The sequence below is a fragment of the Gavia stellata genome, chromosome 9 (assembly GCF_030936135.1).
Source record: "Gavia stellata isolate bGavSte3 chromosome 9, bGavSte3.hap2, whole genome shotgun sequence".
NCBI lineage: Eukaryota > Metazoa > Chordata > Aves > Gaviiformes > Gaviidae > Gavia > Gavia stellata.
The window spans coordinates 116,860-142,181 of record NC_082602.1 but is presented as its reverse complement, the minus strand read 5'-3'; the positions used below and the strand labels follow the sequence as shown (position 1 = coordinate 142,181).

The 25,322-nt window shown below is 57.7% G+C and overlaps 1 protein-coding gene and 2 long non-coding RNA genes across 3 annotated transcripts; all 3 read right to left on the bottom strand.

The window, feature by feature from the left end:
• Positions 1-6,507: 6,507 nt before the first annotated feature.
• LOC132317522 (uncharacterized) lies at positions 6,508-8,296 on the bottom strand. The gene is made up of 4 exons (XR_009484102.1): positions 8,231-8,296; positions 7,658-7,762; positions 7,309-7,432; positions 6,508-6,586 (listed from the first exon to the last, which is right to left on the bottom strand). It is a non-coding gene; the product is annotated as an uncharacterized LOC132317522 (long non-coding RNA).
• A 1,012-nt stretch (positions 8,297-9,308) lies between these two features.
• Positions 9,309-24,157, bottom strand: LOC132317517 (maestro heat-like repeat-containing protein family member 2B; the record flags this gene model as incomplete). The annotated part of the gene is made up of 23 exons (XM_059821298.1): positions 24,144-24,157; positions 22,075-22,200; positions 20,877-20,950; positions 20,226-20,365; positions 19,405-19,527; positions 18,711-18,876; positions 18,210-18,308; positions 17,568-17,719; positions 17,035-17,178; positions 16,173-16,257; positions 15,948-16,061; positions 15,393-15,466; positions 14,932-15,051; positions 13,797-13,904; positions 13,442-13,601; positions 13,023-13,063; positions 12,599-12,740; positions 11,823-11,875; positions 11,289-11,396; positions 10,963-11,082; positions 10,655-10,777; positions 9,668-9,829; positions 9,309-9,434 (listed from the first exon to the last, which is right to left on the bottom strand). Coding segments are annotated over exons 1-23 (2,574 nt in total), but the record flags the coding sequence as incomplete, so codon positions are not given.
• On the bottom strand, positions 12,709-13,479 carry LOC132317523 (uncharacterized). The gene is made up of 3 exons (XR_009484103.1): positions 13,442-13,479; positions 13,023-13,063; positions 12,709-12,740 (listed from the first exon to the last, which is right to left on the bottom strand). It is a non-coding gene; the product is annotated as an uncharacterized LOC132317523 (long non-coding RNA).
• Positions 24,158-25,322: the final 1,165 nt, after the last annotated feature.

Here is a 25,322-nt window from a genome sequence, read left to right as displayed (position 1 = left end):
TAAACATTTCCATTAACAACAGAGCTTGCTATTTAGGCACACAGAATGTGGTACCAGGCCAGCGTAATTGATTTTTTTTTTTAATTGATGCTACTCGATATAGCTGCTGAATTCTGACAACACCACCACCACCACCAAACAAAGTGCTACAGGGCTTTAACCCTAACTTCTCAGCATATTTATTTAGGTATTACCCCACCTAAGTTTCTTCATCTGTCCCAGTGCCAGCAGAACTCCACAACGGGAAGTAAACTCAAAACCAGATTATTATAAAAGAATCCAATCACAAATTATGTCACTCTAAGCATATAGAAGCTTTATAATTTCATGCATACACAATCAACTGAGGTAGGAAATTAACACAAGTATTTAAAAAAAGTGCCGAATTATTCAAAATTCCTCTAAGCTGCAATTTTGTTTCATCTTCTGTCATACTATACTCATTCCTCAGAAGACACAGAAAAGACCTGTATAAATAAACTTATTTCCATCTTCGCAGAGAAACTGCTGCCCTCTCCGAGATGCACAGAGGGAGCCTGCAAATCTGTCACTAACTTTCCTGTGCTTCATAAATCCTCAGAGTTAGCATAAAACCCAAGAATTCCCACAAGTTACACAGGTCCCAGCCACAGTGCGCTTTTGCATGGCCATGCACAGGCGCAGCTGGGGACCCAGGTCACTCTGTCACACCGTATTTGTATATGTTCCTTCATCCCTCCTTATTTCAAGAGCAGAAATGTGTATCATTGCCCACCCCCCACCTCCCCCCGCCATTGATTGAAAGACTGAGTTTTGCTTCTGCTCTGAAGGAAAAAAAGAACAAAATCCTACTCAGATTCTCCCTGAGGAATGATAGCAAGCATTTTGGTCTGACTGCATGACAGGCCAAAAGCACCGAGGCTGGGAGCTCGCAAAAGAATCACAGAATCACTAAGGTTGGAGGAGACCTGTAAGATCACCAAGTCCAACCATCAACCAACACCACCATGCCCACTAAACCATGTCCCACACGTTCCTTGAACACCTCCAGTGATGGTGATTCCACCACCTCCCTGGGCAGCTTATTCCAGTGTCTCACCACTCTCTCAGTGAAGAAATTTTTCCTAATATCCAGTCTAAACCTCCCCTGGCTCAACTTGAGGCCATTTCCTCTTGTCCTGAGGAAAAGGGCGGCACATGATTTCAAAGAGGTTCATTCGTAGGCCGGTATAGAAGGAGCTGCTCTTGCCATGCGGACTGCCTGCTGCCAGTGCCACCACTAACACCCCCCAAAAAACTGGGGGGGTAGGAGAGGCAAAGAAAGCATTCTTACCATATGAATGCAACCCTTGTATTTAGAAATAGTTTAAATAATACTAATGAAGAGCAAGAGCTTTATCACTTCCCTGTGTTAAAACACCCTGTGGTTTGGAAAGCCCACTCCTTATTCTCCGTAAAACACACTGATAAATACACAAGTCATCTGCTACTTTAGAATAGACCACTGTGATTCCATTCTCTTTTCTTTGCTCCTCTGCTTACCAATACATACAGCAAATACAAGATAATACACAATTTTCTGTGTCATTAGACAACAGCTTTAGGGACAACTCCAGACTGTCTCCAAAAGAACCAAATGTAATTCTGCTCTGTTCTCACTAGAGACCATCTTTACTGAACTGATTTTTGCAGTCCCTTCACCCAAATTTCACCTGCAGCAAACCTTACGGCTTTGTACAATTTTGCTCAAAGTAAAATCAATAACTTATTACAAGTTTAGCAATTAAATACTGGTATCATCACCTCCTATTCTTTTCCTCTTAATCCTCAAATTGGTAAAGAAAGCAGCAAACACTGAAAATGTTTTACACTTGCAAAATGGGGACTCAGTAACCAGACAAAGATACATTTTGATATTTTCTGTAAAGACATTCCCTTCACAACTAAGTGCTATGTGCTTTGATCACTTGGCTCAGATAAGAACTGCAGACTGTTATCGAGTCAGACTGTAAAATTAAGGACAAAGCAATATGTACAAAAGAGGAAGGAAGTCAACTCTCCTCATCAATGGCAGGATTTGAAAAAACCAACCCCACAGAAGTGGTTTATACGTTTTCCCAGCAATAAGAGCTAAATGCGACCAGCACTGCTTATGTTTCAGAAGCTTGCTTTTTCCTCAGTAGCAGAGCTCTGGAGTGAGCTTCCTTTTTTTTGAATCACCCTTGAACAAAAAAAACCCACCACCCACCAAAAAAGCCAAACAACCAAACAAAAACCAAACACCCACCCACCCCAAAATTGCTACAATTGCCCAGGCCTCCCAGGGCTGGGGAGCAGCACCAGTGGGGCCTGTGTTAGTGGGCAGGGGTCCGATGGGCCAGCCAGAGCCCTCTGCTCCACTCTGTCCCTCTGCTCAGCCCCTGAGCCATAGCTGACCCTTTAAGATCCTCCCGACATTCCCTACTTGTCCCCCAGTGCCCCCCTTCTGCCCCCTGACCACAGCCCTCTAAACTGCTGTGCCTCCCTTGGTTCTCCCCACCCATCCTCCAGTGCCCCCTACTCCCCCCAGTGCCCCCCTTTTCCCCTGATACCCCCCCACTGTGTCCCTGGGCAAGTGCTGCGGGGGGGCCCAGCATGGCAGGACACCGGGGAGGGCAAAGCCTGCTGTGGTGGTATGGTCAGGGTGTTCCCTGGGCTGTTCCCCGCGCCAGCCCTTGCTGGTGCCAGAGGTGGTCGTGCCGTGGTGGGAGGGGTGGCAAGGGGATCCCCATGGGCAGTGGGAGGGCACGGCAAGGCCCCAGGACCCCATGGGGAGACCCCTGCTCTGGGGTCTGTCCCAGCATGACTGCGTTGTGCCCAGCCCACGAAGATCCGGGAGGGGCCATGCAGCTGGCAGCCCCCAGCCTTGGTGTCACCCACATGTGGTCCCGCCAAGCACAAGGGTGCCATCGGGGGAAAAAAAGATACACTGCCCTTTAGGCATCTTGTGCTGAGCTTTATTTAATTAACTCCTTGGTGCTGGCTGGGGACAGGTATCGTGGAGAGACTCCTCTAGCGCCTGCTTCACTCGCGGGTCCTTGTTGTGCTGCAGTCTCAAGAGAGCTGGAAGGACACAGGCAGTGCTGTGGGGACCTGGTCCTGGCCAGGCGCTCCCCTGTCTGCTCCGCTCCAGGGATCTTCCCACAAAAAAAGACATCCCAAGGAGCAGGATCTCACTAAAACCCTCTGAACCCTTCCTTCCCCACCCCCTGCCTTACCTCAGCAAAGAAGGCTGTAGCTGTCACCCGCAGCTTAACTGAGCAGGAATCCAGCCATGGCAAGAGGGTCTGCTTCAGACAGGGTGATAGAAGCCCAGCCTGGACCAGGACGCTGCGCAAGGGAGCACAAGCGAGGGACACACAGTTACCCAGGAAGGCCACAGGCCAGGTTGCCAAAATTCACGTACACCGATGCAGACACTATTCTTCAGCTCAGGACGGCTTCCCAGGCACACTGGAAGGGTCCCGCAGGCGTTTCCCTGGGCACAGCCCCGCAGGAGGCAGCCACGTGCATCCCTGGGGCTCTTACCTGGTCAGGAGACGCACCCCATCAGAATGGCTCAGGGGGTCTTCAAGGTGAGCCCACGCTGCCCGATTCACGAGCAGCCGCATCCACTTCTCTGCCATGCATTTGCCTAGCACCAACTCTAAAGCCATAAGGAAAACCCTGGCAAAAGAAACAAAACACAAACCCAGTCAAAACACAGTCAAACTAAACAAGAAAAAAATCAAAACAGCAGCAACACCACAAAACCAAAGAAAGATCAAATCACAGCAGCTTAGGGGAAGATTTCTCCTTAGCAGAGCTAAATACCCCGGGAATGATGCTTCGTAGACTGCAGCTAACGACACTGGCATTTTCATCATGCCCCAAACCCACTGAAGCAGAAGAAACTCCACGCCCCTGGACTGACTCCATGCTGGAGAACCAAGGCAACACCTAATACCTCTTCCCACCGGCATTTTGTGAAGAATGATGCCATTGCCCGCAAGAGTCACGCTCCCCCCCCGGTGGGGGTCCGCTGAGGGAGTGCAACACTATCGTGCATGCAAGGGTATGCAGAAGGCAAGATGACAGCCGTCCACAGCACGAGCTGCCTCAGACCTTCCTGCCTGGGAGCTGGAGTTTCCCCATGAAGGAGCAGAAGTACACCCAACCATGACGACCGGTTTGCACAACTAGGAAGTGGGGCAGGCGAAGCACTCCCTCAGCCGCACAAAGGCACGTGCCGTGGCGAGGGGAACCGAAGCCAGCCCCGCCATCTGCCCCTTCGGCTCCTTACCTGCATGGCTTCTCCTCAAGCACCTGGCCCTTGAGGAACAGCTGTCTCCAGCCTTCTCCCAGGGGGGAAAGCAGCCTCTCCTCGCCCAGGGTTTCACTGGCCCACCTCAGGAGGCTGGGAAGGAGGTGGGGAAGCAGCTGCCTGAGCTCCTCCGTGCTCCTCAGGGCAAGCACCACTTCGGAGATGGCATGGGTGATCTACAGAGAAACGTGACCAAGAAGCCCCTCTTCAGGCAAGGCCTTTTCCCACCAGCCTGGTTCCCCTGCCTGCCTGGGGCAGGGGGGTTACTGTCCGCAGTTGTCACTTCTGCGACAGCCTTGTGGCTCAGGAGCAAAGGCTGTCCCAGCTCCCCACACTGCTTGAGGCCGGCCCAGCACAGCGCCCTGGGAGTCTCCAGGGGCATCTGCAAAGGGCACCTGACTCCCTCGTGCCGAAGTAGGAGTTACAAAGCAGATGCACAGCTGCAGAAACGTGTCTACTGTTGAACGTACCATCAAAGTCTCCAGAGCAGTCTGATGGTTGTGCTGCTCACAAGGGGAGGAGTCAGTCCCCAGGCAGTTGATTCCTGCTCTGTTTAGTTTCTCCACTAGGCACCTCAGGACCTGAATCCCAATGGTGCTTCTCCCCAGGCTCCTCCACAGCTCCACCGTGTCACTGCAAGGGAACAGATGTTCACCCCTGAACCCCTATCTTCGCAGTCCTGCAGTGCCCTCAAACCTTCTCCTCGTCCGCAATGGGGCTTCCAACGCCCCACTCATGGCAGAGACACAAGCACGCAGTCTTGCAACACTCAAGACAGCTCAGGCAGAAAAAAGACCTGCTTCTTAACTGGACCACCCCAGTGCACGCAAGCTGTGGGGTCTCTGTTTGACTACAGTGGGGAAGTGGCTGGTGCACGTACCTGTCCATGGGCAGACCTTTCCGGAGGAGACTGCTGACGACGGGCTCCTGGTGAAAGTGGGCGAGGAGAAACACGGCCCGGAGCAGGAAGGGCCTGTGGGTGCTCTGCCGCATGTAGGTGCAAAGGGTCTTCAGGATTTTTGGCACCTGAATGGAAATGGAGGAGAAAGAAGGGCTCAGTGCATCCTTTACCCCCTCCTGCAGGGCCCAGACACAGTCATTCAGCACAGGAGCAGTGCCTGCTCCATTGTGACAGAGTCCAGACCTAGCTTGAAACCTCACCCCTTCCACCCTGCCTGGCCCTGGCTCACGTCTGGAGCTGGGTGTGCTCTTGGCAATTGTGCGCACGTACGCACGCATGCACGCGCTCACACGCACAGACTCAGTCACTGCACGTGCCTGGGCCCAACCGTACGAGCAGCTGCGTGCCCTTGCGCACACAGAGGACACGGGCACGTTTCACACCCAACACTTGAAGAACTCTCCCCACATGTGTGTAGCGATGCAAGAGCAAAACCAAACACGCTCTTTGAGACCCTAAAGACGCCTTGCAGGGCCTCTGCAAGGGCACCTGACTCCTTCAGCAGCCCCTTGGCTCGACACACAGGTGGCATTTCTTGAGCCTGTGCCAACTGCACAGGGTGTCATTAAACAGCCAACAGGAGCAAAGACAAAGTCAAATGGGAAAAAGGTCTCCTTTACCTCCTGGACTATTTCCTTCCTGCATTCCACCAGGAAGATGAACACCCACTTCCATAGTGGCTTCGCACACGTGGGTGTGACGTGCAGCAAGCTGTCCAGGACCGCAGTCAGAAAGTCCGTAGCCTGCGCTGGACGGATGCACTTGCAAACAGCCTGGAGAGAAGTCAGGAACAAGAGAGACCACGTCACAGCTCTGCTCCAGCAATTCAGAATGGAAAGGAAACTTGACAGAACTGTTAGTTCGGCAGTCATGCAGGGGGCAATCACTTTTTCCTCCTGCTGTGCATACAGTGCTGTTCACATCTGATGCAGCTACCCGATTGGGAAGTGTCGCCCCCCATGTTGTTTGCTTATTATGTACCAAATTTGTATTCTGACAAGAGCAATCACACACGCACACATATACGGTATATACTCCAGCATGCCTAAAGGACAGTCTTGTCTCAGAGCCTCCTGCTACTTGCTAACAACAGCCATCCTGGACAGCTTGCTCTGGAGACAGCGAGGGACGCTGGAGGGGAGCAGGGAGACGTGCAGGAGCCCAGGAGCTGGGCCCCCACCCCGCTCTTTTGGGGCCAGTTACCTTTGCTATTTTGGCACAGGTCTGCACGGTGTCTGGGCTGTTCAGCTCCTCACCAAGGCACCTGATCTCATCTGCCTGAGGCACCACCTCCATGGTCCTGGCTGGAACAAACACCAGGAGAAAAGGGGAGTCACGCCCACAGAAAGGCAACCTCTGGCCCTAGATACTGCTAAAGGAGAACGCAGGGGGTGGCACTGAAAGCCACAGGGAAACCCAGGGCCCTCCTGAACTCGGTGCAGCAGGATTTCCCGAGCTGATAAATGGCTGACAAATCCAGGCTGGAAAGAGCCCTCTTCCTCCTTCAACCATTTGTTGGGGCTTCAGGGTTTCAGCAGCTACTGGCCTCTGATCCCAGCAGCTGTGTCCCCTATTCCCACACAGGCCACCATCGTCTCTGGGAGGCAGGAAACCTCCCCGTGACTGCCTCAGCACAGGCAGACCCTGCTGCCTGAAGAGGAAACGGAGCGAGTTGTCTGACCACCCTCTGTCTCTCCTGGAACGTGGAGGGGGGCAGACATGGAGGGGGACAGTCCCCAGCATTGGTGGCAATGTCCTGCTCTCAGACAGCAGTGGGGGATGGCCCTGACCAACCGCACACATGCGCTGCGGAGGTGGGACTCAGCGACCCTCTCCCAGGGATCCTTCCTGAGATGGCCAGGGAGGCAGAGGGCTAACAGGGTGGGGACACAAAACCAGCCAAGCACGTTGCCTCCCCCTTCCCTCCTGGGGACAGGGCCTGGCCCTGCAGGATCCCAGTGGTGCCAGGCCGGGAAGGGAGGGAGGATCAGGCTGAGCAAGGCTGGGAAGCGCCCGCTCTCCTCACCTTGCATTTGGAGAAGGTAGCCAAGGCAGACCCATGCCCTCTGGCGGGACGTGGCCAGGCAGTCGCTGGTCAGAGTCGCCAGCAATCCCACCAGGGAGCCGAACCGCTTGCAAGGACGTCCTCTCTGCAGGGGAGAGCAGCAGGAAAAGGGTCGCAGGCAGCCCCAGCACCCACTCCCCTCTATCGCCCATCCTGCTCCGTGAGCAGTGACCGGGCAGAGGGGCAGGCAGAAGGGCTGCCCCGTAATCCCTGGAGCCCCAAAACCCAGCACCCAGTTGGGCAGGGCTCCCTTCTGGGGCCATGAATGGTGGGAAAAGGGCGCCAGGGCACGCGGGGGGGCTCTACTCACCATGAGCTTGAATCGCTCCTTGCAAGCTCCCAGCACGTGGGTGCAAACCTGCAGGGCTCTCTCCCGCTCCCATTCTTTGGCTGAGGTGAGCCAGCCCTTCAGGACCTGAGGCAGGGTGCATCTCTCTCACAACAGGCATCTTTCTCTCCCTGAGATCCCTCTCCAACTCCCTCCTTCTCTGGCCCCTTCCCAGTGCCATCCCCAGCCCCACCGAGCACTGGCACTGCTGCCTCCACCGCCTCGCTCCCTCCAGCCGCCTCTGCCCTGAGCCCGCTGTTGCTACCCTGCCAGCGTCTCCCCACTCCAGCCTTCCTCCAGGCTGCTCTCAGCCAGCTCAGGGCTGGCTCTGGGCTTTCCCTCTATCAGGGCCCACTGCTCTGCCTGGCCTGAGGCTGCAGTGGCCGGGCGCTCCCGTCCCCCAGCTCAGCCCCTGGCCCCAGCCAGACGCACAGCCTCAGAGCAAGGAGCCAAAGCCCCACGTTCCCGCAGGAAAGGTATCCACCTCCTAACACCCTCTAAGGCCTCCACTCTCTGCCCCTGCAACACTTTCCCTCTTGCCCCATGGCTACTCACATGGACCACGTCATCAAAGCAGGCAGAGGTCACCTCTGCCTCCAGAAAGGTTTCTAGGAGATGGCCCAGATCTTCCATGCATCTCCTGTGCAGAAGCTGAAAGCAGGAAAGCAGAGCTGAGGTTCTGCATCATGGGGGCTGCCGGGGCGCACTGAGGTGGGATCCTGACCCAGGGGTGGGCAGGCACTGGCCGGCGGGTACCTGCATGTTCACAGCTGCCCTCACTGTCTTCCTGCCCTTTTTCATCTGGTCCTCGGAAGGACAGGACAAGACACTCTGGCAGCACACTGACAGCAGCTTGCGATTTTCCTGCCGCCTCAGAGGTGGCCTCAGCTTGCTGGCCAGAGGAAAAAGGAAGAGAAAACACAAAGGAGATTTACTGTCTCCAGAGTGGCTCAAACCACACCTGGGTTCCTCCTAATCGAGGGCCCCAAATCCAACACCCCCGCCCATGCCAGCGAGCACTGCCTTCAGCGCCAGCAATTCCTGCCTCCTCCCAGGCAGCAGGCAAACCCCTGCCCCCAGGTTAAGGAACCCCGGGGGCTCCCTTCCTGGGGGAGACACCCGACATGGGGGACACCCTCCCACTCCACAGCCCCAGCAGCTCCCGGCCCCATGCTCAAGGCCACTGGGGCTGCCCCAGCCAGCTGGGATGGGGCACACTGGGAGTCCCCACAGCCCGGGGAACAGACCTCACCTCAACTCCTCCAGGGCCTGGAACACTCCATACACCAGGGAGTCCCAGGGCTCCCCCCTGATCCAGTCCTGCAAGTCCCAGAGAGAGAAGCACAGAGTTGGCAGGGGCACGGGACGGCCCTCCCGCCTCCCCTGGGGACACGTTCTGCTGCCAGGCCTGGGCAGACACTGCCCCGTCACCCCCACGCATCCCCAAAGGCACCGCAGAAGGGCCCCTGCTCCCCAACCACAGCCACCCAGCACCAGCACTCAGGAGCCCCACCAGCTCCGGACACAGCTCCAGGAGCTCACGTGAAGCCCAGAGACCATCGTGCCTCTGGGGTAAGGAGTCCGATGGCACAGCCCAAAACTCCCCCGTGCGACCGCCCCGGCTACAGGCACTCACCAGCAAGGTCCACGTTGCCTCCTGCTTTAAGGACAGCTCAAAGCTGCCGCAGTCGCCCACAGCCTGGATGGCACAGCTGACCTCGGTGATGCTCTGCACCAGGGCGAGCTTGAGCTGCAAGTCCTGAGGCCAAAGACAGCAAAGCACCCCTTCAACTCTTTGAAGGGCTGAGAGGTAGAAGAAGAGCATGGGCAGGGGAAACCCATGGGGGGCTGGATCTGGACGTTGAGGACAAACCCTTCCTTGGGAGATCTTTAGAAAGAGACTGACCATCTCGGTACACCCCAGCCCCAAGGGGCTGGAGCTGGGACACCCTGCCCTGGCGCATCCCTGCCCTGCGCGCCCCATGCTCCTACCCTCTGTTTAGCTCTGGAGAGCCGCAGGATGTTGCCCACGATTTCTTTATCCACGCGGGTGAGCAGCTGCTCCTTGGGGGCACGCAGCGCAATGCCGCTGTAGGTGCGCATCAGAGCAGCACGAATGGCCTGGGCGCTCTCCATCTTCTGCCGCCGCTGGACCTGTGTCAACAGAGACGCCCCGAGAGGTCAGCCCCGGGACTTTGGCAGGCTCCTGCAGCAGGCCCTGCCCCGCACCCTCACCAGCTCCTTGTTTCCCTGGGCACCTCCCAGCAGCTCCCCAAGCCACTCCTCGAGCTGCGAGCTCCAGGGCCAGAAGTTGTTCCCATCCCACAGCTTGGGATCTCGCATGGGGATGGGGACGAGGGGCAGCCAGCATCACACACTGCTGGCTCTTTTACCACTGATTTGAGAGGTCGAGGAGCTGCCTGGAACCTTTCTGTGGAAAGGTATCTGACAGAGCCTGCCACGGTCCTGCTCAGACACGCAGCCTGTGCGCATCAGGGGTGCAGATGAGCCCACTCTGCTCACCTCCCCAGGCCAGGCTGCACCGCTCTCTCTGTAGGGCCCTGCCCTGCCCTGAAAGGCTTCCCCACAGCCCCCAGGTGGGGAGCAGAGCCAGCGAGACTTCACCAGGCTCCTGCTCTTGGCCCTCAGCTTTGGGGAAGGGTCAGAGTGTCGCACCGTGCCCACCCCCTTGTCGCCAGCTCCTGCTGAAGTTAAGTCAGGGGCAAGGTGGCTGCAAGCAAGCAATCGCTGCAGCTGCCCCAGCTGGGTGGCTCTGATCCACCCGGTGTCAAACCCCCTCCTCCCCAAAGACACCTCAGGGGCCCCAATGCCAGGACGTCCCCTCTGAAACACAGGTCTCGGGTAGCTCTTACACGAATGCTTATCTAAAGGCAGCTGCCACAACTTGGCTGCTGCAGGTGTAGAAGTGAAAGAAGGCCAAAAAAGGAAAGCCAAACAGGGAAACCCTGGCTCCTTTACCTTCCAGCCCATGGAAGTCCGATAAAACCAGCCTCTGGTGAAAGCGGTGGAGAACATGGTCACCGTGTCCAAGACCAGATGGAAGTGGCTCTCAGCCGTGTGGGACACAACAGAAATCATTCCCTGCAACCACAGAGAAACAGGGAGTTGGCTCCAGCCCAGGCACTCGGCCATGGCCAGCAACAATGGCCAGGCAGGACATTGCGGCAAGGGGGAAATGGCAGCAAGGGGGAAATCGAGGTCTGGAGCAGCCCTGCCTCTCCCCCAGGAACAGGCAGGGGATGCGCAGGACATGAACATCACCTCACCTGGGCTTCAGACAGCTGCACAAAGCTTGTCTCCTGCAGGAACCTCAGCACCTGCCCTTGGACATGTCTGAGATCCTGACAAGCTGCCAGCACTGTTCCAAGGGCCTTGTACAGGAAAAGCTGCAAGAGAAGAGGCCACGTCCGAGATGTGGTCACGGCCCGACCTGTCAGGAAAGGTCTGGCCCCAGACAGACCCGACCACCCCTGGTGGTAGCCAGCCACTGGAGTAGCCCAGGGAGGCACATTTTGGGGGCAAGAGAAGGGGAAGCAATGAAAAGCGCCTGCGTGGGCAGAGCCCCAGCCCTGGCGCGGGGCAGGAGACACACCTTCTCCCAGGAGCCGGGGGCAGAGCTGCCCAGCTGCTGGCTCAGCTCCTGGCTCAGGCCCATGGTCCAGGCCCTGTCCTCGATGGGCTCCAGCGACGCTCGCAGGAACTGTGGGGAACAGAGAGGAAGCGAGTGTTCCCCTGCCCTTGGCCAGGATGCTTTCTACGCTCGCATGTCCCGGGACACTACTGGGAACGGCAGACTCTTCCCCTGCCCCACCCAGCCCTCTTTTCACCAGCCTCCCTCTTCCCCTAACACCTCAGGCGAGAGCCCCCCGGCATGCCAGACATAGAGGAGGAGGCAGTGCTAAGGCGTGTGCCACAGCGATAGAGGGCATTAGCCATCAGCCGTGGCACGTGCGCAGACAGCAGCTCCTCTGAGCGGGCAGGCACCTACTGCGGGGGGAGGCACAGGACACTCAGGAGGTGCCCCCACCTCCTGCTGCCTACACAGGCAGCCCCGAGCTTCCTCCCACAACTTTGTCTGTTCCCTCTTCTCCCCCTCTATTTGTGACACCCCCCAAGGAAGCTGTACCTTGAGCACATGATGCTCCCACTCTGCAGAGTCCAGGGACCTCTTGGTTTTCCCTAGAAAGCAAGAGGAAGCAAAAGCCCTCGCTGCTATTTAAGCTCACACCAAAGACGAGCCCTGTGGTCTCCTTTGCGGTCAGACCTCCCAACATTCCCAGGCCATCACACTAGAAAGGGCCTACAAGCACCTACACCAAAGCCCTTGTGAGGCCAAAGACACAGGAGGGATCCCAGGAACATTTGTCAGGGCCACTGATTCAAGCTGGGCAAGGACATGCTGTCCACGGCAGATCCCCACTGCTTCACTGCAGCTCCCAGAACAACTCCGACCACTGCGTGCCAGCGTGCACTGGCAACACACATTTTCTCCTTAATGACCCACCACTTTCTGCCCATTTGCAGCTTTTCTCCCAGGCTATTGCCAAGGACAGCTGCTGCAAACCTGGCCTGGCCTGGCAACTTGGTTCTCCAAAACCAGGGGCAGCACCCCCTCCAGGAGCACCAGTCCTGTCCCTCCCCCAAACACCGTCCCGGCCAGGACATGGGGGTGCCGCCAAGACCTGCCCTCCAAAAGGACATCAACAGCCCCATCCATCCCCTGGGCCAAATCGACACTGGGGGACGGCTGCCCCCAGCCTCAGCTTTGGCTCCCTGGAAGGGGAAAGGCTGCAGAGCAAGTGCTGGGGAACTGGGGACAATTCTCCTCCGTCACGCTGGGAAGCTGCATTTTCCTGACCCCCTTCCCTCCCCCCAGCCTCTCCCTCCCCACCCGCACTTTACCTTCCAAGTACTGCAGCAGGAGGGGGATCTCGGTAGTCCACACCACCCCCAAGGCTCGGTGTATCCTGCCATGCAGGGCCTGCAGCAGCTGCAAGGCAGCGACGGCACGTTCGCCGCTCTTGTGAGGAGCTGCTGCCACCACCTAGGCGAGGGCAGGAGAGAAGGGTCACTCCTGCCACCAGAGCTGCAGTTTTTCCCGGGAGGGAGGGAGGGATGGAGGGATGGAGGGAGCTCGATGCCGCTCCTGCACCCGGGGTGCTGCTAGCCCCAAGAAAGGAGTGGGATACCCGACGGGCCCAGGCAGTCTCAGGCACACTGCCTCCTCCTTGGGGGATCCCGGCACGGGCCTCAACAGCATCTCTGCCCTGGGCTCCCCCACCACCCCTGGCCAGAAAAGCTCTTTCCCCCGGGCCCCACTACTCACCAGCAGTCGAGCCAGCAGGGCCTGGGGAGCCGGCAGCCGGGCTGTGGAGAGGAAGAAAGGCTGGGTGAGCCAACGAGCCCCGGCCATGCCCTGCCCATCGCGCCTCCGATGCCCCGCACAGGGCTGAGAGCAGCTGTGCTGCCATGGCATTGACCCGGGAGAAATCCCTAGGGCTGCCCAGCACGGGACAAAGGCAGCTCCAGCATGGCCAGGAACAAGCCCCAGCTCGCCAGGAGAGTGCTGCGAGCAGGAGAGGCAGGCCTCTGCGCTGGGCAAGGGGCAATGCAGGGCAGAGCCCCTCGTGCCCAGCAGCAGAGCCTGGCTCCGCCCTTTGGTTCTCCCAGGCTTCTGCTGAGGGCTGGCAGGGTGCATGTAGACACAGACTGGCCAAGCCCCTGGCTGAAACCATTAGCTTCTACCTCGCTCCTGGGAGTCCACGGCGTCAGGCTCCTCCTCGTCTTCTTCACACCCTGCACTCTCCCGTCTCTCAACTAGGGCTCGCAGACAGCGGGAGAGCGGGATCAGCATGCCGCTGTACTGCGCTGGCACCACATACTGCAGCAACCTCGGCCACAGGAGCTGCAGAGAAGAACCGGACAATTCACCACATCAGCATTTCTATTCAGCTCAAAGACAAAAGTGACGGTCTGCTTTTCCCTGAGCCTTGTGTGCTTCAGCACATGTGAGGGGAGAGGTTCACAGCATGGGGAAGCACGAGGAAAAATGTCCTGAAGGCAAGAAGCGGCCACAGCAGCAGGGCACAGGGCGACTTACTTTGGTCATCCCTCTCAGAGAGACGTCCAGCGAGCCCAGGATGTCCACACACAGGGCTCGAAGAGCTCCTTCCTCCGGTGTTACCCAGGCAAAAAGGCCTCCTGCCACCTGTAAGACAGAGTTGGCAAAACCCATGTTACTCTCAGCTCCCGACCGACAAGGCTCAGGCATGGCCTCACCAGTGCTCCTGCGCCAACCTCCCAGGAGCACTGACCTCCAGAAGGAGGACAAGAATGGCCAGACCCAGCTCAGGAACCACTTCCCAGACCCTGGGAAGGACTAGGAAGCCTGGGAGCAGAAAGAGACACTGCTTGTCTGCACGGTCCCCCAGGGCCCAAATGCTGCTGTCGTGCCATGGTGAGGAACGTGCCCTTCAGCAGGGCTGTGCTCGATGCCAGCCCTGGCAGCAGCACACCCAGCCCGACAGATGTGGAGGAGAACCTGGCTCTTTCCTTTGCCCTGCTCCCAAAGCAGAGCCTCCCCAAGCCCTGGAGCAAAGCAACACCCACAGATCCCCCGGTTGGAGGGAGGCTCTAGCCAGAGGGAAGATCCTCAGCAAGTCAGCAAAAGGCTCAGCCATGCCCATCCTTCATCTCCTGGGCACCCAGCTGGAAACACTCACCAAAGGGACTGCCAGACGGCCTGTCCCCTTGCCAGAAGGGATGCGGGTCCCCAGACTGCTATTGGATGGGCAGGGCATGCTTTGGAGGGCCAGAGTATGAGAACACCACAGAAAGATCCTCTAGCCAGGCCCATCTGGCTGCAGTGGCTGTGTTTTGCTGATTGTCTGTGAGCACTTAAGGATGGAGGATGTCCTGTCCCTAGAAGACCCCTCCCTTTGCAAGGCAGCTTTGCTGAAGGTGTCTGTGGGCACAGCTCAGCCTGTGGGGTGCGCAGGCAGCCCCACAGTCCCAGGTGGCACGCCCGGGTGCAAACCCTCATCATTCACTGACGTCTCCACCAACATCAGCACACACACACACAGGAGGAACAGCCATTTGCAGGTCATTCCAATGGCAGCGCCGGCGCTGATGGCCCTGCAGCGTGGAGCTCTCCATGCTCAAGGATGCCTGCAGAAGCTCTCAGCACAGGCCAGGCACCGCTGGAAGCCCCAGGTGTCCCGCTCTGCCCTTACCAGTCTGCCTGAGGTCCGGCTGAACTCGCTGAAGATGTGCCCCACCACATCCCATGCCCAGCAGCTCTGGGAGCCGGAGCTGAGCAGCTCCCGGATGAACTCCAGAACTGCCCTCCGCACCTGCCAGGGGAGAGCGTGGTTACGGTCCTCCTGTTCAAAACCCAAAGGGAAGCCACCTTTGCTTGGGGGCAGCCTTTGTGGCTCGCGGAGAGATGACAAGCGCACGGCAGAAGCTTTCGCTCCTGCCATCAGGGCTGGGCTTTAGCACCAGGCTGGACGGGCATTTGCCCCACAGAGCACAGCGACCTCCCCGCTCCACTCTGCCAGCTCTCCCCGGGGAGGAGCCATCACCCACTGCCTGGGCAATGCGCTGGCACTTCCCCAGGCACCCCAGCTCTGCCCTGAGGGAAAGGCTTCCTCTGCCTCCCCTGGTGGCACTGTCCCTTCCCAAACCAGCTCACCTGGGCACTGGGGTCGTTGCACACTGACCCCATGGCCTCCATCACCTGGGGCAGCTTCTCTCTCACTGCAGGTGCTGGAAGAGATATGGAGAGGTGTGCATTGAGGCAGAGCCCCAATGGCAGAAGCTTCCAAGTTTTTCGCACACCAACGGGACAGAAAAGCGGGGCCTGACTCTGACTTCACAGGAGGCAGCGGCGTAGCCAGAGCGACTCCATTTCTAGAGGCACAGCTGTTTTATAGGGACTGAAAGCTATGGTAATATGGTAACACAGAGCACGTGAGAAATGACTTGGGTACAAGCAGCTCCTGTGCACACCAGTCCACCCGCCCACCCACGAGCCTGCCCGTGTTACTGAGCTTGGAGCATCATCCCTGGTGTGCCACCATTTCTAATTGCTGGAGGAGAGCTCGAGCCCTGTCGCAGGGCATCAGCTCGGCTGGGGGACCCGCTCTTTGCAGCTCCTTTTGGGTGCAGGTGCACCGCTTTCAGCCCGTTCCTGCTCTCAGCCCAGCAGCCCCAACCCCTGCCTTCTGTCCCTGCCCATGGCACTGACCGTCAGAGTGGGCCAGCGCTCCCAGCAGGCCCAGGGCTGCCACGCGACCGGCCTTGCTCCCACCGCTCTCCGGGGAGTGCAGAAACATGCTCGTCTCCTCAGGGCATATTCGTGCTGCAGGGAAGAAATCGCATTCTGCACTAGCAGGCAGCTGCCTCTGACTGCCGAGGACAGGGAGAGAGCCGCCACAGCACGACGGGGGATCGCCCAGTCTCCTCTCCTTACCCTGCAGCGCGATGCAGCGGGGAAGTTCTGCCTTAGGGGCCAGGCCAGGCTCTTTGGTCACGTCAGGGAGCTGTGGGAACAAGGTCTGTTTTAAAGAAATCTGCATCAGCATTGAGGGGGACTGAAAAGAAAGGGTGCTCTCTGCCCTCCTCTCCCAGAGTCCTGCTGCGACTTGGCTGAGAGGGAAATCACTGTGGGAACAGGGCTGCCCCTCAGGCCCATTCCGAACAGCCAGGATCGGGCCTCCTGTAGCCTTAAGGAACCTACGTGGCACCGGTCTCACAAATCCTGCCATGTTCCTGGCCTGCAGGAAGGTCTGTGAGACAAGGGGGGAGGAAGAGGAGGCTAAAGCTACCTAAAGGCACATCTGGGAGAAGGGGAGTCCCTAACAGCAGCTCCCAGGGAAAACCACAAACCCTCCTGGATGGGGCTTCTTGTTTGCCCTCCCCTCAGAGCAGCATCGGCAGGGTCTCTTTCCTTTGAACAGAGCCCGCTGTTGACAACTCCGTTTCCCAGCACTTCCCACTCATCAGACCTCAGCCCTCACTGGACGGGACTGGACATGGCCCTGGGCATTAGGGCAAAGCTCTTCCCACACACAGAGCCCTACAGAGATGGCAATGCCTCCCTTCCTGAGCAGACGAGCCCCGGGGACTCTTGCCTCCCTTCTGGCCCCTCCCCGCATTTCTCTTTTCTTGCCCAAAGAGTGCGGGGAAGTCTCAGGCCTCCTCTGCTCTCCCCCTCCCTGTTCCTTCTCTAAGGCCTTCCCAGCTCCTCCTGGCACCCCACAGCTCCCCAGTGCCTCGCGGCACTCGCGCAGACCCACCCCAGCAGCCACGCCGGGCCCTGCGCAACACCTCACCTTGTTGACCCGGGAGGTGTCTCGGACCTCCTGAGATTGGTGCAGCAGCCAGAGGAGCTGCTCCCAGGCATGCTCGCGGTGCTGCTCCTCACGCAGCAGGACCTCCATCATGGCAGCCACCGCCCTGAGCACAGCCTGCTTGTCCTGAAGAGGGAAGGGAGAGGCTCTGCTTGGAGGGCTGAAGGTCTGCCTAGCACTCAGCATCGCCTGCACACCAGTCTGCCCTTCCCACTGGGAGGGGTTTCCCTTTCCCTTCTGCCCTGCAGCAGAAGGGCTCACTCCAGAGGAGAGAGAGCAGTTCCCCACGCTCACACCCCAGCCCTCCCTGCAGAAAGGCCCCAGGACTCGGCTGCTTCCTGCCAGAGAGCCTCCAGCCCCAGGCACAGTGACAGCAGGCTCCCGGCCTGGGATGCTTTCTCATTCAGACCGCTCCCTCCCCTCACCCCTCTGCTCGCACCCCACCAGCCACAGACAGACCCACCAACGTGGACATCCCCGCTGTGGCCCCAGGCGTGGAAAGCAGCACTTCTTACCTCTTCTTCCTCGCAGCCCAGCCAATTTACCAGCGCATAACGGAAGACTGGGTAAATGTCTTCACAGAGCTGCGCTTCCCCGTTGCGAGGGAAGGGGCATTGCTCCTGGCTGCCGAAGTATGTATTGACCCCTTTTGACCATTGCTCCAGAACTGCACCAGGAGAAAGGGAAGGGCAGCACGTGAGAGTCTGCAGCAGGGACGGTACCTTGCACCCTCACCCAAGCCTGCTCTAAGGACGGTCCCAGGCTCGGCAGGGCTCAGCCCAGGACCAGATCTGCATCTGAGGCCAAGCTGTGCCCTTGAGGTGTCTGGTTTCAAACACCCCACCGTTTCTCTCCTCCTCCCCATCCTTTTCCTCCTCAATGGCCTGTTCCCCTCCAGTATTTCCCACGGGAAACAGGGGAACAGAAGCCATGGGAAGGCACTCAGGAGTTCCCCTGTGCAGCACCGTCACGTCCTACCCACAGAAACCTCCGGGGCTTCTCCCGCTCCTTCTGCACACTCACAGCGGTTTGGGATCGCCAAGGCCTGACCTCACTGTGGGCTGACACCTGCCATGTTCCCTCTGAGATCACATGGAGGCATCAAAGGCCACCCCAGCCCCTGACCCTGGGACCCCAGCTAAGGAGCCGACACTCACCACTGCAGACGGCGCGCAGGATCCGGCCACTCCCCACCCGGCTCAGCATGGCACGCAGGGCAAGCAGCGTCATTCCCACGAAGGGGATGCACCGCAGGGCTGCAGAGAAGGCAGGGACAGAGGGACCGAGAGGGTCAGTGAGAGACACGGGAGACCAGGGTCGATCCCTGGCAAGGCTGGGGCTGCTGGGCCATGTGGGACATGCCAGAGGGTGTGGGGAGGGCTGCCTTCCCCAAGGGGGACACAGGAAAGCCCTTTAGGGAAATGGGGAGGACAGTGCGGGGCAGAGACCCTGCAGGTTTGTCTCCAGTGGGTTCCCACCCTCCAGGAACCAGGACTGGGCTAGTAAGGCAGAGCTGCCGGCCAGCCCTGGCACAGAGCAAGGAGGCATGGCGACTTCATAGCCCCCCAGTTCAACACAGAGCCTTCAGGAAGGGGGAGGGTGCTTTCTCCCCGTTATCTCAGACCCCTACCCAAACCAAGAGGCCCAGGGTGCCGTACCGTAGCTGCGGGCCATTTTGCCCAAGGTGAGGAGCACAATCTCATCAGGGACCTTCCCCATGGCCTTCAGGTGGCTCTGGAGCTCAGACATGACAAAGTGGAAGCGGGAGCGGGCCAGAGCCACCAGGACGTCGCTAGCAGCCATCTTCACATCATCTGTCACACCCTGAAAAAGTGCCACGAGTTAAACACTCCTGAGAAAAAGGCTGAGGCACTCGGACAGGCTGAATGCCCCTATCTCCCCTGCAAGACCCCACGGGGCAGTTCGCTCAGGCCGGGCGCCTGCTGCCTCTTGTACCCTGTGGTAGGCGAGCAGCTCCCCGGTGAGACCAGGGAGGCTTTTCCCTAGCACAGCCCTGTGCTGCTGCCTTCTCTCCCTCTCTGCAGAGATGCCAGGAACAAACTGTCACAGACTCAAGGACCCCCTGGGGCCTCTCCACGGGGCTGCTGGGTTCCCAGGGCTGTTCCTCAAGTGAGCTTGAACCCAGCTCTCGCTCAGTTAGAAACAGCCCCGCGTCCACCTCTCTGCACTACTCTCTGCATCTCCTCTTCAAATTCCCTATAAGGAGGAGTCCCCTTCGGACCTCCACTGGGTCTGAATAGTTGAGGAACATCTCTGTGCTGCTCTGGATTTCCCCAAAAACCAGGGCCAGAGGCAGGCTGCTTTGGCGGCCTTGAAAGAGAACAAGCTCACCTGGGCTGCTCGCATGTCACTGGACACCTCTGCTATCAGGCGGTTCACGACACCGCTCTGCAAACTGCCATCGTCTCCTTGCAAGAAGCTCTCCAGCTCCCGGTATGTCTCCACTCGGTCACCCTGGGGACAGACCACACATGGGAGTGATGGGACTTGCTTTGCCCTCGTTGCCAGGGACCCACGAGAGAGACCTACTGCCCCCCAAATCATCTCTCTGCCATGGGCACGAGGTACGAGCTGCAGGCATCGGTCAGGACAGCCATGGGGAACGGCAAGATCTTCCACGGCACCTCTGACACTACCAGAGAGCCAGACAGGGAGGTTGATTCCACCAGGGTAAAGGGCCATGCGGGAGCCTAGGAAGTCGTTCCTGAGGATGGGGGATGGTGGAGGTCAGACAGACAGTGCCAGGCGAGGAAGGGGAAGATGTGGGAATGAGACCAGTCCCTGAGGAGGGGGAGCCATGAACTCCCTGCACCTTGGGGCACAGTGTCGCTCCCCTCGCACAGGCAGGAGCCCAGGCGCTGGGACAGTTCTGGAACCAAAGCTAAGGTGGGGCCTTGAGCACTTGGGCAAAGGTGCTGGAGAGATGCTGGGATTTATGCCAGAGGCTTTGCCTTGTCCAGGAGAGCACTGCAAGCTCCCAGGGAAAGGAGGGAGGGAGCAGTGGCATTAGTCCAGCTGGAGCGGCAGGATTGGCGCTTGGGGACGAAGCGCCTGCAGGAGGGCAGAGGTGCCATCAGGCGAGATCCCCCTCTGCCACGGCACCTGGGGAAGTCAAGGGCTTGGAGGGGAGCCCTCGAGCCCCCTTGTCTCACCTCATGGTCTTGCAGCTGCTTTAGCAGAGAAGCCCCACTAGCCACAGAGATAGTGACGGCTTTAGGGACAGCCTTCTTTGCCCTGCCTCCATTCTCAGGATGTGCAGGTCTGGACTGAGAACCAAAGCACGGGCAGAGAGCTGGAAGAAAAGAAAGAAATGGTTTTGCTGGCTGCAGGGCTTTTACACCAGGGAGGGGAGAGGATCTTCCCAGCCTCTCCCAGCACTAACAGCCCGTGCTGGGCTGTACTGGCAAGAGGGCAGTCACTGGGACGAGGGAAGGGAGTCTTCCCCTCACTGCGGCACTGGGAAGACCGCACTGGGAATACCACACTGGGGGACTGGATCCATTCTGGGCTCCCCAGTGACAGAATGGCAGCAATGCGCTAGAGCGAGTCCAGCATGGGGGCCCCGAGCTGGGCAGGACATGGACATGGGGCCCTGCAAGGAGGCGCTGGGAGGGCTGGGGCTGGGCAGTCCCGACAAGAGTCGGCCAGGCCAGGTCGTCTTTGAGCAGTCCCCAGATGCCCCACGGAGGGCAGGGAGAGGATGGAGCCAGAGCCCTCTCGGAGGTGCCTGGCAGCAGGATGAGAGGTGACGGGGACGCAGCCCCCAGCAGGCATCAGCCCCCAGCCCCCCACCACCGCCTCACCTCTGAGTGCTCTCATCCTCCTCAGGGCAGCAGGATCCCCCAGATGGACGCACTGCTCTCTCTGGGTCCTCCTCCTGCGAACGCCATGAGAAACTGGGGCAGCACCAGCCCCTTGGGAAGATATAGAGCCTGGCCATTGTGACACCCGTGCGGGGCGCGGCGCCTCACAGAGGGCTGCTGTGACACAGGGACACGTGCTGGGGACACGCCGCGGGGCGGGGACCAGACACGCAGCACCCTGCGGATCCCCACAGGCCCCGAAATGCAGGATTTCCCCATTCTCCATCACTTGAACTCACTCATGGGCCCCAGCCCAGCCTGTCTGGGCCCTCGGGGCACAGCTGCTCCTGGCCCATCCCGCCCTGCGGGCCGTGCTGGGCCTTCTCAGGGGAAGGCGCGGGCCCTCGCCCTGAGGCCTCGCAGCACGAACAGGCGGAGGGTGCCCAGCCCAGCCCCGGTCGGGCGCCCTCCTGCTCCCTCCCTCAGTGCCAGTGTCACCGAAATCGGGAATGAAACCCCTTCACACTGGTCTATTAAAGAGCAGGCATTACTGCATTCGGCGCCGGGTGCGTGGGGGATCTCTCCAGCCAGCATGCACCCCGGGCTGAAATCATGACAGGGATTTAAAACAGGTGACAAAGTTAGTTACGCCTACTGCTCCTACCCCTTAACTATTGCTTAGTACCTTTCTTACTTCATCTTACAGATACAGTTCCAATTCCCTACGCATGCCCAGAGGGGACGGGGCTTATTTGGGTTGGGGGTGTTTTCTAGCTAGGAGGTGTGGGTTTCACATGACAATGAGGCAGGTCAGCCTTAAAACAGTTTTGGCACTCTATTCTATTTTCCTAGACTTTGACCTTGTGGCAATCCTCACTGTTAGTTAGTGGAGACAGTTTTTAACTGTAATTTTATGTCTAAATACCAGGTGCACACATTACAAAGTATCTTCTTCACTCTGGGTTGGAAAGGGCAGAGCCAGCCATCAGAGGGATCCCTCTCTCTCCAGCCAGGTCCCCCACAAAAAGCCAATTCAGGTGCCCAGCAAGCCCCTCTCCCTCGTCAGGGAGCTCCAGTCCAACGCCAGGCTCCAAAACCTGCTTCTGTCTCACGAGGAGTGTCAGAGAAGTCCCCTCTTCCCTGCCCCGGGCTGGCCCTGCAGCCGGGGGAAGCACCTTCCCTGTTTGGAGGTACTTACCAGGGCGGCTGCCGCTGCAGCTCTTGCTGCTGCCTGTTGGTCTCAGTGACGTGCTTGAATATGTCCCAGCCTGCTTGATGCGGCTCCAGCCTTTCCAGGACCCGGACCGCTCCTGGAGAAAGGTGGCTGCAACAGCAGGGAAAAGTCATCCCTCAGCTTCTGCTGGAGACCCCTTCTGCCTCCACGCCCATCCGGCCTCTGCACCCACCCACTCCTCCGTCCACCCGCACTTTCGCCCCGTGGTGAGTTTTAGGCCTTGGCTGTGGGGGGAACCCTGGTCATGCCCATGTTAGGAGGAATTAGGTACACTTGCTTACTCTTTTGTTACAGGAGCAATGAATCACACAGACACAGAATCACCGAATCACCAAGGCTGGAAAAGACCTGTAAGATCATCAAGTCCAACCATCAACAAAAAAAACCCCAAACCAACCAAACAAAAAAACCCAACACACACCACACACCGCCATGCCCATTAAGCCATATCCCGCAATGCCACCTCCACACGTTCCTTGAACACCTCCAGTGAGGGTGACTCCACCACTTCCCTGGGCAGTTTATTCCAGTGTGTCACCACTCTCTCAGGAAAGACATTTTTCCTAATGTAGATGAACAGCAGAAAAGCTTTGGAGAAAAGCACCTCTTCAAATCTGTTATAAAGCTGTTATCTTCGAAAGCTACATACTTATTGGGAAGAGTTGAAGAGATGATTTAAAGGGAATATGTGAAGGAGAAAAAATAGTCTGTAAAGACTTACACCTCCTGTGCTTTCCAGTATAAACCTCCCCTGGCGCAGCTTGAGGCCATTTCCTCTCATTCTATCGCTGGTTACATGGGAGAAGAGACCAAGACCCACCTCACCATAACCCCCTTTCAGGTAGTTGTAGAGAGCCATGAGGTCTCCCCTCAGCCTCCTCTTCTCCAGGCGAAACAACCCCAGTTCCCTCAGCCGCTCCTCATCAGACTTGTGCTCCAGACCCCTCACCAGCTCTGTCACCCTTCTCTGGACAAGCTCCAGCACCTCAATGTCCTTCTTGGAGTGAGGGGCCCAAAACTGAACACAGTATTTGAGGTGCGGCCTCACCAGCGCTGAGTACAGGGGCACGATCACCTCCCTACTCCTGCTGGCCACACTATTTCTGATACAAGCCAGGATGGCATTGGCCTTCTTGGCCACCTGGGCACAGTGCTGGCTCATCTTCAGCCGGCTGTCGACCAACACCCCCAGGTCCTTTTCTGCCGGGCAGCTTTCCAGCCACTCTTCCCCAAGCCTGGAGCGTTGCATGGGGTTGTTACGACCTGAGTGCAGGACCCGGCACTTGGCCTTGTGGAACCTCATACAATTGGCCAGGAGAAAATGCAAGGAAAGGATGAGGAGAAACAAAAGGAAATGGATGAGGAGAAAATGCAAGAAAAGTTGAAGGAGAAAGAGAAGGAGGAACACAAGAAGGAAGATGAGGATAAGGAGGAGGAAAAAATAGGATGAGGATGAAAAGGAACAGAACGTGGTGGAGGAGGAGAAAAATGAGAAATGAGCAAGCGGTGGAAGACGAGGTGGTGGAGGAGGAACAGGAGGAGAAGAAATAGGAAAAGGAACAGCAATAAGAAGAGGAGGAGAAGGCGAAGGAAGAAAAAGTAGGAGGGGGGATAGGAGGATGAGAGGGAAGAGAAAGAGGAAGAGAGGAGGAGGAATAAGAGGAAGAAAATGAAGAAAAAGAACAGAAGGAACAGGAGGATGAGGGTAAGGAAGAGGAGTGTTAACAGCATAACTGCATAACAGGAAGAGGAGGAAGAAAAACAGAAGGTAATAGAAGCAGGGAGAAGGATGGAGGAGGAGGAAGGAGGAGGAGGAGGAAGAACAGGAGTAAGAGGAATGGGAGGAGGAGGACGATGATGATGACGAAGAACCAGCAGAGGAGGAGGAAAAGGAAGAGGAGGAGGAGGAAGAAACACCTCCACATTCACACTAGAGTGTCAGCACATCAAAATTCTTGGATGGAGCACCTGCTACATCCCTTTGTCCATGGGGATTCACTAAATCCAAGCCTACTGGTGAAGCCATTACTCACAGGAGTTGTTCCATGTCGTGGCCATCACTCCTCTCGGGAACAGACGGGATAGCTCTGAATGACAATGGCTGTCAGGACGCGATCCGGAAACAGAAGACGAGTGCAAGAAGATTCCCATCACCTAATGGCATAGAAATAATTCTAGCTCAATGCAATGATTATTGAAAATGAAACACACAGAACAGCATTCGCCATCAAAATTCTTTCAGTGAGCTGCAGGCTGATGACCTTACCATCCCTGTCACAGGACCCCAAAAGAAATAATAACTGGCAAAGAGTAACTCTACCCATAGCCCATACCTATCTAGCCTTCAAAGGTAGAGTAGAATAGCTCAGCCTACAGCTCTGAAGGTATAGACCAGCCTATACTTATATCTTGTGTCTGCCTATGCGATGATCTGTCCAGAAAGTCAAATCATAATTACCTTTGAAAGAGGGTGGAACTGAAGGGGGGGAAGGGGGGGAGAGAGAAAGAAATTGCTGAAAAAAAGGGAAGTGTAGGCACCCAATTAAAAAAGAAAGGAGCCGAGTTATCCCAAAGACCATCTCAGCCCAACTCACTTTCGCTGGCGAAAAGCTGTGCAGCTTGGAGGAAGAAAACCTGACTTGGTGCTGGGATGCACACAAATGTCTGAGTTCAGATCTGAAACAGCAGAAAAACCTTGACGCAGCTCCTTTTCATTGTCCTCATACACGCGTGCATGCTTTGACTTCCTCGTTTCCCTGAAGTCCTCTCAGACTAACAGGGAAGTGGCTTCTGTCCAGTCCGTGTGCCATGAAGAGAAGCAGTTTTGACCACTAAGGGGGCAGCAAGTAACTGCATCTGCAGAAGCAAAGGGGCAGCCGCACCTTGGCTTCGGAGATGCCCAAACCTGCCCTGAGCCCCAGGAGCCCCCAGCGCTCCGGCATTTGCTTGGCCCTGAAGTTCTGTGGGGCCTGCCAGCACGGGGGAGCTTCGGGAACAGAAGCGAAGGACAGCGGCCAGTCCCCGCGGGGAGAGCGACGGGGGCTCTGTCCTTCCTTCCGGCCACAGGAGGATGTCCTGGGCCGCGCCAGGACGGGGTGTCTCTCCTCCTCATTGCCCAGAGGAAGGCGAGGCCTGAGGAAGGCCCTGGGCTCAGCGCAGAGCCCTGCCTCCTGCCAGGTGCCGGCCTGGCCGATGCGAGAGGCTCCCATCAC